A 12,916-nucleotide genomic window follows, 5' to 3' on the forward strand; every position below is an offset into this window, starting at 1 on the left:
ATAAATTAGAGAGGTATGAAAGCTTGGAACAAACTATTAATTGGCAAGTTTCTAAATTACACAAAAAAGACATGGATTTAGCATAAAAGCATTCCACAATTCACATGCCCATGGTGTCATTTACAATCCTGTACCCAGCAGTGTACACCAACTCATTCCTAGGCCCCTTTCCCTCCAGTCAAAGGCTGTCAAAGGGGTGTGCACACATGAGAAAATAAAGAATGAAAAGGGAACCAGCTGTATTAACTCTGGATCCATCCCAACACCTATGTACTCCTTAGTTAAGCAGGCAACAAACTTTTGAAAACTATCTAGCACACATCCTTGCTCCCTGATGCAGTTACAACTACAGTACATATGCCACAGGCTGCAGACCCAGGCTTTTGCATCTAACCACAACCAGTTTGTTTCCTCTGAATCTAGAGCAATCAGGTAAGTGACTACAGCATCTATGACTTTCCTTCACAACCAGTTTGTTTCCTCTGAATCTAGAGCAATCAGGTAAGTGACTACAGCATATATGACTTCCCTTCACGTAATCCATAGATGACCTTCCTGCACGTAATCAGTGACAGATGCAAGAATGCTTCCTGTTTCTTAGGGTAAAAGAAAAAAAAAAAAAGCAGAGACCAGAGAATAAAAACAATCAATTAGAAAAAGACAATGAAGACAGTAATGACCACGCAGATGAAAGACAGGAAGGAAACAAGAACAGGGAAACAAAAAAAAGATGAGAAGGGAAAGAGAGGACAAGTATCATCTCCAGGGCACTATATAAGGAAGGAAGCTTGCTTACTAACCGCAGGAGTGATGCTGCATTAGAAAAAGGTTCAGGACAACTGAAACACTGGGCCACGCTGGCACCTAAGAATATTAAAATCAAACAACAGTATAAGAAAAGACGACAAGAAAGACCAGAGCGCTAGAGAAATTAGACTAAACGTAGCTGGTTTTACCCATCTCCAGATTCTGTGATTTGCTGCTTGTATCCGTCTGCATCACATTCGTGTGCTGTGTTTGTATTTAACACAGATCACAGCAAGCTGCCATACTCCCAGACACATGAATATATTGTGCCACATATCTTATGCAGTAAATGACTGAGAACAGTAAGCGATCTTAGAAGAAACGTGGCAGTATGTGTTTATGTATCACAAAGCAGGAGACAGCCCATAAAGGGCAGGCGAGATATAGAAGACAGTTACTCACAGGAGGTGGCAAAAGGAAGTTAGAGAAAAGGAATACAAGAATGTCATCAGATTATGCTGGGTTTATGCCACATCCTATATGTAGCTCAGTGAGATTTTTTTATATACTTATTTCTTTGCCTTCTGGCAGTAAAGAACAGATGATTCTCAGCAGAACTAGGAAGGACTTCACTGATGCCAAACAGAAACATTACAAGGCTCACAATGCTCCTCAAAAGGATTTTCACATGCTTTTCATCCACTTGTGGTCAGAAAATAGCAGTGAAAGAATGAAGGCACTGCAACTACAAAGGGCACAACTGCTCCGTTGGGCAACACACTGGTGTCCAGCTCTGTTATCGTTGTTTCCAGGAAAAAATAGAGGACTGACAGCTGAGAGCGAAGATGACAAATCAGTAGAACTATTCCTGCCGTTAAGTGTCTGCAACATCTCCTTGCATGCAATTTACATTCACCTATCTTGTGTCATAGGATACACACCATCTTTGTTCAAGATTTGTTTTAAATTCAACACTTCAAAGCTTATGTAATTCTAGATGCATTTAAATAAAGACTTTAATTTTATTTTACAGGAGCCTCTGTAGGAAAAGAAAAATTCATAATGCAGATATATTGACAAAAATCCCTCCTAGGAGATCAGCCTTAGGGTTCAAATTAATTTCTAATTCACCATTTCCAATTATTATGGTGTGCTCTCAAGTCCACTGCTGATACTAGTAGTTCTGACTGTCTCATCTGAAGAAGGAATTGATCAACAAGTTTGCTGATGACACTGACTGATTCCACTGAGTAAGCAGGATTGATGCTCTCCAGGTGGAATTTTTGAAGCACTGCACAGATCAACAGCACTTCACGTTTTATTTGTCTAATGAAAAACTGGCGTGAACAAGAAAGAGGCATGATAATACTCACATCAACACTACACTAGGGACAAAACTCAAAAGAACTCTTCCTGAATGAAGGCACTTACAATCTTTACAAAAGAAAAGAGCTGAAAAAGCAAATTAAAAATAGTGTTTTCTATTTTTTAAAAATGTTAGAAAAAAAATGAGCTCTTACGAAGAGACATCTGAATGCATTAAGAACTGTGGCTGAGCAAGTTAAGACAGAAGACAAAATAAACAAAAAGCAGAGACACAGACACTGTAAACTTCATTGATCAGTTCTATACTCGCTGGGAACATACATCTTTTAGGGAACACTCACCTGATATTAGTCTGCCAACTAGCTAGCAAAGATGAAAATATTTTGGTGACTATTCTCAAAAACCACAGGTTTTACATTCCAAGCAAAGAATGGCACCTGGAACAGGCAAGACCACAGGGGGAGCAAGAAGCAAGATAAGGGCATCATGCAGAGCCCAGAACACGCAGGATCCATGGAATGAAATCAGGAATTCCAAGCGAAAGATGCACTCCAAGATGAAAGAAGAAGTTTCCATGCCAGACTTGATCACAACATGCCTCTGGCAGAACTGAGCAACAAAGTGGCTTTTAATACCAGCACTGCAGGAAGAGAGAATGGCAGCATTTTTTGTCTAAGGACGCTGTTCACAAATCTGATACATTTTACTCAAGTATCATGGGCAGTTTGTATAAATTTAAAAAATTAACAAAAACCCCCAACGATCCCAAAACATAATTGAAATTGCTGCACAATGGATAAATTTTATGATATGCAACTTGCAAAATAATACAAAACTAGATCTCACAGCATGAATTTACAGCTACAAATTACTTTTTAAGCACAAAGGTAAGGGTGATTGGTGATACAATAATCCTAGGCATGCTTTACCTATCAACAAGAAGTAATTTCCAGACAAGCTTAGGGATATCTCATTTGCAGTCTCGCTGCCTGACCAATTAGGAGAACTGCAGCACAATATTGTCTCCTAAAGTAGCACAAAAAAAAAAAGAAGAAAAGATCTTGACATTGAAGTTAAAGTCAGGTAACAATTTAGTTAAATATGAGGTAGTGTAACCCAGGAGAGAAGGCAACTCAAGATTTGTAATATGGACTTCTACAAGCAAGTTGTCCTTCAAAGATCCTAAGTGCTGAAAGAAAAAGACTTAAACAGCAGATATACGCTACAATAGTTTTACTGTCCTCCTTTGTAATGGTTTTCAGTTCTGTAACCAAATTAACCTTCTGTTTTGATTCCCATTTTCACCTTTTGTTGGAAAAATTTCAATTTTAGTTGGTCAACTGCATCTTCATATCAGGATAAAAAGTCCACATAAAGCAATGCCACTAGAAAAGACTAGCATCCCAGACTGCCAGTACCCTACAAAGGCCTGAGGAATCCAAGGTCTTGGGAAGGAAGAAGCATTTTCGCAATAAGGAGCAAAGTGCTGTCTCAAGTCTGTTTTACTAGCTCCTGGGTTGTGACAGCGTGTTCCCCTGACCTCTATCTCCAGTAAGCCTGCTCAGGTGATAACCAGTGACGGTCATAATGGATGCATTGGGTCACAATGGCTGCATTATTCAAAGTGGATTCCGGAGACAGATAACAAGACAATAGCCAAGGCCTATTGTGTATTATGTAATTCTAGACACATTTAAATAAGGACTTTAATTTTATAGCCAAGGGCTATTGTGCAGTGCACCCACCTAACCACAGCGAAGAAACCAAAATCTCTGGTCGGTATGCAAATATGACTACGAGTCAATCATCTTACTCCCATAAATAGTGAGCAGCTCAAGAGCCCTTTGAGCAGTCCTGCACAGCAGGACCTCTTCTTGAGTAGGGACCATCTCTCAAGGTTACTCCTCAAGGCTGAGAGATTCCTTGCCACAACAGATCCTCAGTAAGTGACTAATAGCATGCTAAACTTTGAAGTCTTAGCTAAGTGATAGAAAGGATTGACTATGCATATATAATCCTTTAGACATAAACCGTTGACCAAGTCTGGGACTAGGACTGGATCTAGCTGCACCTAGACTCCTCTCTGAGAAGGAGTTTAGAAAGCAAAGGGATCCTTTCTGAACCTCATGACTCAACGGGAGGGTCTCCCTGACAGTTTTGTCTGACCCTGTCCTCTATGCAGTAAATAATCACGTGTACCTTGCCATTGAATCTTGTTAAACCACTGTCGCATTGTTAACAACCTGTCCTATATCAATGAAGTATACTTTTGCTTCTCTCTTATGAGTGAAGCACACTCTGACTCCATCTGCAACATGGGTACAAGTCATTCTGGGCATGCCAGTATTCTTTGCCAGAAAGACACTGATCTGATAGCAAAAACCATCTTGTATCTCATTTGAAAAAGGCAATCACTCCCTCCCTTGGGTGGATAAGGGCATTATGATACCTTTCTACATAAATTGCTTTCAAAGATTTGTTTGCAAAGACAAACATGGAGAAAGCCGGCTCCCTGTTATCTTATCTGAAGAAAGAAAGAATACAAAGCAGTTAGATAGCAATTCTCACCACTAAAAGCAAAAATTAAACTTTCATGAACCATTCTATGTCACTTAGTCAATGCCTCTGTTCATTCAAAAGCAAATGGCATACGTGAGCTGAACATGCATATATGAACTGTGCAGACAGGGAAGAAGTATTTATAATGTACATTTCATAGTAGGAGCCAGAAAGTCACAGTACTATGGCTATATATCAGTTAGGAGTGAGGTGAATGCTTGCAGGCACACACTCACTCTCTGCAAAGAAAGCTAAGACCCTCTCCATTCAGCCAAATGTGAGAGAGAGAGCTTTCAAAATCTGCATATCGCTTAAAATATTTCCCTCCAGAATACTTTGTAACCATTCTTAGTATGGTGTCTAGCAAATTCTTAATGCTCAACAGTCAATTGGCTAGGTCCCAGGGGACCCTGCATTGCTCCCTCTTGGAAGAGGCTAATGTGTCCTGACATTGGCACAGAGTACAAGGGTAGGAATCTTTCAGTGTCTTCACCATGTCACTGCTCATTTCGTTACATAAGCTGATGACTACTTCAGGAGTAGCCTGCAGTAACGAAAACTCAGATAAAGTCTTTTTTGCCTCTTAAAAGGACTCTGCTTGTAGGGAGAGCTAAAATTCACTCTTACTGTGCCTGCTACTTTCACCACCATGCCAGGAACAACTTGCTGAAAACAGGAATGTGCCACGCGGGTTGTTTTTGAAAATAATGGCTGATCACACTTAAGAATTTCCCATTTACTCACAAAGCACTTTGGCATTCATAGGTATGACTCATTCTACTCAGAAATTCCCCTACAAAAACAATTTGAAAAGAACCTGCTGACACAATTAAAAAAAAAATTCAAATTTACAACATTCGAGTCTTTTAAACTGTGGATCCAGTTTGCCTCTCTCTTTTCACCTGAAGAAGGAAGATAGACAGGCTATGTTCAAAGAAAGGCAAAATAATGGTTAAATTTACAGGTGGCAGCAAAGAGCAAAAACTAAGATTAGTTAGCCTAGAAAGGAGGATTAGAAAGGATACAGCTGAGTCCTTTCTTTCGACCCTCTCTCAAAATTCAATTTCATAAAGTCCCTAACAGCTAACGTGATGTCAGCCACTGGAATCCCCAGCAGCAGAGCATTACAGCCCAGTAACCAATTTTCTCAAAGGAAAGGAAAATAACGTAGCCAGCGTTAGAATTTACTCACTTTATCACAAGATAAAGCCTCTCCCTGCAGCATATTAGCTAATGCATAGGCACACACCTTCCCAATGTTCAAAAGTGCATTGAGAATGAGAGTTGGAGGAAGAGAATTAAGAATATGAAGAGAAAGAAAAGTACGTTAGCTCTCCTTCAGCAGTCGCAAAAGTCAGGGGAAAGACCAATATCCTGAACTGCTCAAGCAAGACTTGGTTGAAATTCAAGCCCCAGCAGTTAATCATATTTTGCTACTGGTTTCCATGCAGACAGAATTTTACCATTTTAAAACTGTCTTCATGGAGACGGTTATTGACCCATCTATTTCTGTCCACCGTCCCGCAATAAATGTGCAAGAATTAGTTCCAACTATCATCATTTTCATTCATAAATAGTAGCAAAATAACGAACAGTGAAGTATAGCTCTGGTCAAGTGAGAACTTTATTATTCCAATTATTTACTGCAGGACAGTCTTCCTGGAAAACTTTCAGCATTCTGCTGGTTCATTTTCTTCTCTGAAATAGCAAAGAATGTTCTACTGCATGTAAAAACCCTCCATCATTGCACAACTAGGGATGAAAATTATGGAGAGTTTTAAAAAAGTGACGAGGTGAGCGGAATTAAAGTTCAACTTCCCTATTACTCTGCAAAGGACTTTTAATTACATCCAATAAAAATATGATTAGGTTTAAAAATAAAAGAGAACTAAGTATAAAATAATAGTGTTCCACTAATTTTACTTTTCAAAATTAATGTTGCTGCACCTTCTATTTTTCTTCAAAGAAATGTCAGGCAGAAATATCAAACTGTCCTCAGGGAAAAATCACAGCATCTGAGATTTAAGAAGAATCCCATGCTCAAATGAGTTAGTGTACTACTATTCGCTAGGGAGCAGTGTATTATGAGGAACAATGTAATAAAAGGCTTTTTTTAATATTAGAATATACCTCTATATATCAACAGTGGCAACAGTGTCCGAACAGCTCCAACATCTGACAATTTGTAACCACGCTTCCCAGCAATCTACTCTTTATGACAGCCTTAACTAGACATTTTCTAACACATGAGGCAGGATAAAATAGAGTTGCAAGCATGAAGAACTTCAGAAATTACTGAAATACTGTATAGCAAGAAATCCTATATTGGTACAAATTATTAGCAGGCAAAATGGTTCACTGGATGAGGATAATCAGAGAGAAAATATTCCTAGCTGCACCGGAGACTTATTGCATGACCTTGAGCAAGTAACTTAATTTCTCTGCCCAAGTTTTCCTATATAAAAAGAAAAAGGACAGTAATGCTTGCCAATTATTGCACAGACATATGAAATCTATGGCAAAAAGCATTTCATTAATACCTAAGAACTTGCATTTTGTTCTAGAAAAACTTTGCCTTTATAAATTCTTAGTATGGACACTAACTTTTAGCCCAAAGGACCTGAGATCATCTCACGACACTTTCACGTCTGATGTGCAAAAGCCTGCCAAAGTCTCATGTGCTTCTTCTCAATTTTACAGCACTGTATAAGAACCAGATTTCCAGAGATTCTGAAGTGTCAGGGACACAGAGGGGGAGAAAAATCTCCTCACTCAAATTCAACCTATTTTTCACATCATTTATCTCCATGAATTCAACTAGCATTAGAATGAAACTTAGAAAAAACCTTTTGCTAAAGGTGAGAAACCTGCACTATTTCTGCCTCTCCTTTCAAAGAATAGGGAGAACTTGAAGAAATTAATCAAAGCAAAAGAAAGTTTGGCTAGATAAGTTAAAATCACACCGGACTCCTTATTGCTCTACACGTGCAAACACAGGCAAATACTGATTAATATGTTTCAGCCACAAGATCACCAATCCACCTTTAACGTGGCATTCCGTATAAAAGCTTACCCCTGACAAGTAAGGACTACAAAGTTCCATATCAACAAAGTTTGTCATTTCCAACAGACAATGTGTTTATTTAAAGCACATGATACAAGCAGCAAACAAAACCCTAGCCCTGTGACTAAGATGAACTACAGATGAACTACTGCAGGTCACAAAACTTTGGCTCTTGTTTTCAATATGTTTAGGGGATTTGGGGTCAGGAAGCAAGGAAAAAAACGATCAGGCTGCTTCATTGTTCATACCTCTTCCAGCAAGAAAAATTACCTTATGCAAATATTCAGTTCCATAATGCAGTTCTACATTGCTGGATTTTAATTAGGGGAATGACTCTCCTTAAACATAATGCATTTTCAGGTGATGCTTATTCTTACCTGGCAAGTTCTTTAATTAAATTTGCAATGCGTCGCTTGTCCTCAGGACACAAATCCTTTAAAGAAGCACTCTTCATTCCTCCTTCATTAGTGACCTGAAAATTTAAAGCAACATTTTAGAAAGCACTCTTTAAAGGAGAACAAATATTGCATAACATATTAAAAGCATTTCAAGACCTAATAATTAGAAGTTGAAAATAGACAAATTCCAACTGGAAATAAAATACATGTTTTTAAAAATATAAGTACAGTTCAGTGAAACAAATTAGCAAATCATGGAGAATTCTTTTGAGAGACTTGTAATTCAAATGCAAGCTGCTAGCCTCAATACTAAACAAGCTGGGTAAAGTTTTACGACATACATTGTTCATTGATTCATACTAGATAAAGGGCAGTAGGTTCTCATGACTCAGAAATCTAGTGCCGCAATATCCAAATCCAAGTTCAAACTTTATTATATTAGGATCCTAAAATAAAGAGTAAGAAAAAAACATTCCACCTTAGCATTTATGACCAAAGCATACAAACCAGCTAAAAAGGTATGCAATATATTGTTATCCTATTTCAAAGGATTTTTTTAATATACAGAAAAGTACATACCCTTTTACACATCATTATAGTTTGTTTCTAATCGCTTATTTGCTACCTTCGCACTTACTACTCCTTCTCAAAACAAACCTTTAACATACTCCAGTACTTCAGTTCTTTTAATCCATTCCTTTATCACACTGAGAACTGCAGTATTTGTTATCAATGCCCAGCAGAGGGCATACTGCTGTTCGTGTTTGCAACAGCCCCTTGTATTGAGGTTACTGACATTACCTATTTTGGGTGTTTCCAAGCAGGAAACAGTTCTAAATTGTTTTTATTTATCAAAAACTTCTGTCATCAGTGACTCAATTCTCCAGTGCTAGCGATAAGCACAAAATAAGAATCCAAAGATGAGAGCAGCAGTAAGAGCTATGCTATTCTGTCCAAGATTTTGGCAAGTTTAAATATCTCCACTTAATCTGACTTATTTATTTTCAGTTTAGACTTTTACAAACCTACAGATATTACAAACCTCCCTGAGCAGATACAGTGCTTAACATGAGATACAAGAATGTTACCAAATGCCTTGCAGTTTGGCCAAGTTAACATAATACAGCACAAAACAACCTCTGAGCATACAAAGCAAACACTGGGCTTCTCTCCCCTCATTAGTAGCAATGGCAGCTGACCTACACACCAGAGGAAGTGCCCCCTTCCATTCTTAGCTAATTGCTTCTTGAACAGTGGTTTGAAACAATTAAAGGATTATGTCACTTTTGGAAGAGGTGATGATTTTATACAGACTCATGTTATACCCACCTGACCCCTCACTACACTGGTATTTTAACCTCAATGTATTTTCCTCAGGGGGGGCACTCAATAGAGTTTCACAAGGCAAATTAGACTTCAGGGCCTTTCAAGGGGACATTTGATTTCACAGTTTTCTTCCCAAACATATCCTATTTACAGTCACACAAATGAAGAGAGAATGTCTTTAACTTAAGTGAATTTAACTTCAACTAAACATATGGTTAAAAGATTTCCATTTCCCACCCTAAAAACGTCTGAAAATGATTTTTTTAGCAGCTAGATCATGGAACTTCTTTAAGAAAAATAAAAAGTTACAGGGCATTTTTCACTCAAAAAAGAGGCAGAAGCTGGATCACATTACTGAAGGAGATTTCAGCAGAAGGTACCTTAAGCCATTACCCAAACCTATGTACATACTGTCAGACAAACATTTGTAGGATGAAGAAGAAAATCTGAAAAGTTAAGTCTGTGCTTTTCTGTATCACCCACAGGTATGTATAGATGGCACACAAAAAATTCTCAAAGGCATGCTTGTACCATAACACATGTCAAAATGAAGCTGTGGAATTACGCACAGCAACAGGTCCACCATCAAAACAAAATTATAAATGAGACATAGGCCAAGACTGTATAGTCTCCTTTTTGCAGATGTCTGTCCTTTCTACACAGCTCAGGGTAGAACACAGTTTCATAACTCAGTATTTTCTGGATGAGATGTACTACATAAGTGGAAGATTCTCTCACTTTATAAACCACGCCTTGGAAGATGACAATCTACATGACAGAAGCAGACAAATCCCAACTTCCTGCAGTCAAACAGGAAGTAGGAAGATGGGAAATTTTGGTCAAGACCAGTATAGGAAACCACTGATGTATTAAAAGTACCAGAAAAGCTCCAGAGCTAGCAAGACCTTTTTGAAGTCTTCTCCAAAACTGTCATCCTCCTTTGTGGTACTTAAGTCTATCTGAATGAAGAAAAGGTAAATCAGTTCTACAGAAATTCATATTAGAGCAAAACTCAATCCATTCTCTTCAAAAGAGGATTCTGGTAAATCATAATGGTGAGCTACCTACAAGTACAACAGTGTAAAGTACGTTAAAGTACAGCAATGAGCTCTCCCTAGACACGTACACAACAACTTGAAGAAAATTAGGTTTTGTTGGTGATGAAAACTCCTCGCAAAAAAACTTTGTGAAACCTTCCTCTTCCATAACAAGTAAAATGTGTTTGTTCTGTTTGTTTCAAGTAATTCAGAGCTTATCTTCAAAGTCAGAGCACAAAGTTTCCATGAGGATTTGGCAAGGTAAGAAAAAAGCAGACAGTTAAAAAAGACAGAAAAGAGAAAAAGCTTTGAACCCATTTTATTGTCAATATTATAAAACCACATTTGAGTCTCAAATCAAGATTTGGCATATTAGGCATTGTATAAAAAGAACGAAGTCCATTTCTACCCCAACAGCTCTCACAGGGAAAAAGGAGTAAAAACTCTCTAAGCAATGCAAAGTAATGCAAACAACACACAATACAACAAAACAGATTTTAAAGTGACATATGAAGGCATCTATGAGGCAGTGGGCTTGTAGATACTTATGAAGAGATGCTTCTACATAAAGATTCTGCCTAATGGGGGCTATTTATGAAATGTCTCTGCATGTCACTTAAGAGCATCATTTGCAAAGTGGAGGTACATACCAGCCTCCTAAAAGCAAGTACCGATAAACAGAGAAATGGAAAGGGACAAGTCCAGAATGGGCCCTAAAAATGAATACTAGTTATTATGAGTGCCATGCTGAAGGATTCGAAGGGCAATGACACCTTCAAAGCCATGAGAATTGACTGATCTGTTTTTGCATCAGTTTTGAACGTACATGTGAGGCACACAGCATTTACTCAGCACACAGAAGACACAGAGAAGGACATATTAGCCCAGACAAAGAACAAGATTTAACTGCATGATAATACAACAGTGATTCAGAAGCAGTCAAAAGTTTTAGATCCTGCCTGTAAGTGGGAAGACACCAAACCCTAGTGACTTACAGACTTGCCCAAGATGACTATTAGGCAAGAGACTTAACAGTACTCAAATGACTTACATAGTCACTGCACTATATAAATCATGTCAGAAAAATCACATCTCCCAACAGATTTCTGAATATCACAAGGCCAATCAACCAATAAGAATAACCACTCAGAATAACCTTCCAAAGGAAAGTCTACTGCTTTGAAATTTCTAATGCAATAAACTGTAGGAAAAGTGTCACCTATTCAAACAGGAGTAGACCAAACAATTCAAAGCAGAGCCAAAGATAACGTCAACTGCAAAGCTACTCCTACTACTCAGACGCATTTGTAACTTTTACTATCAAAAACAGAAAGTGATTTTACCCTACTAACATGAGCAGCCACAGCAAAAAGATCTCTGAAAATAATTTTACAAGTCTTGTTTCTAAGTGATATGACTGGAGCAATGAAACTGAATAGACTGAAACAACTTCTTGCGTGTGTCACTAGTAACATACAGATTAGGAGTTACTCAAAGCTATGCTCACTTTCTCTCTGTACACACGCATAGAAATATATATAATCTGTTTTACATAGCACCAGTTACATACCACTTACATAAACTAGCATGTCCAGCCTTTGTTCTCATTAGGTGGGCAAGCCATCTCAGTGGAAAAGTAATTTTTGCCAGCAAGCCACCACATAAGTGGGCAGAAAGTGTAAGAGATTGCAAAATTAATATACTCTAAAACTGTTTAAAAGTTTTCAATCTAAAGATTTTCTGCCATTTTTCTACTATGTGCACTTTTAACAGCAAGAAAAATTTGCCTTTACTTACTTGCTGCCCTGTTAGATCTCCTGTGCTTCTAACAGGATCCATGGAAACAGAAGTAACAGCTACAGGCACCTTTAGCTCAGTTTCACTTTTTTGATATTTTGGCAAATACTTTGTTCTTAAATTTCCTTTTGTAGACACTCCTGCAGATGAGAAACAAGCAGAACACACAGATTATAAAGTCAAAAGGGACCTTTCTCTTGCCTCCTACACCAGGACTTCCACAAAAGGCATCCTTTCCTTAGCAGGTCTTCTGAAAAGAACAAGCATTTTGGGTATGTGTTTGAGGTTCCCCCCAGCCTCTCACTTCATACAAAATTTTATCGAGATGAACATATCAGCAGAAAAAGAGGTGCACGGCACTGAAGTGCACCCAGCCACATGAACATCAAAGCAAATTCTGAAATGAACGTGTCTTCTGACTGAGGTTAAATGCAAAAACCTGTGTTTAAGATGCAAGAGCATAAAATTAAGCTTCTGCTTTTACACTCAAAGACAATGAGGAACCAAGCAGCAGTAATGCTGTTAAAAGTGCCACTCATATGATAAAATATTTTTCTGTTGTACAGCCAACCTACTGATTGCTCAGGCTAATTGTTTGTTCCTTTCAGGACCAGGCATATGAGTAAGGTAACACTGCAGTGCACACTCCACAGATCATCTGT

General features: G+C 38.2%; 1 protein-coding gene across 5 annotated transcripts in view; it reads right to left on the reverse strand.

The window, feature by feature from the left end:
* Positions 1-12,916, reverse strand: part of KIAA1328 (KIAA1328 ortholog) — a 174,383-nt gene that overhangs the window by 156,258 nt on the left and 5,209 nt on the right. For all 5 annotated transcript variants that reach the window (XM_075488409.1, XM_075488410.1, XM_075488411.1 and 2 more), the window contains 2 exons: positions 12,255-12,394; positions 8,074-8,168 (listed from right to left, as the gene is read on the reverse strand). In XM_075488409.1, coding sequence (XP_075344524.1) covers positions 8,074-8,168; positions 12,255-12,394 — 235 coding nt within the window. The remainder of the gene's footprint in view (positions 1-8,073; positions 8,169-12,254; positions 12,395-12,916) is intronic.

This window comes from Mycteria americana, chromosome Z (genome assembly GCF_035582795.1).
Source record: "Mycteria americana isolate JAX WOST 10 ecotype Jacksonville Zoo and Gardens chromosome Z, USCA_MyAme_1.0, whole genome shotgun sequence".
NCBI lineage: Eukaryota > Metazoa > Chordata > Aves > Ciconiiformes > Ciconiidae > Mycteria > Mycteria americana.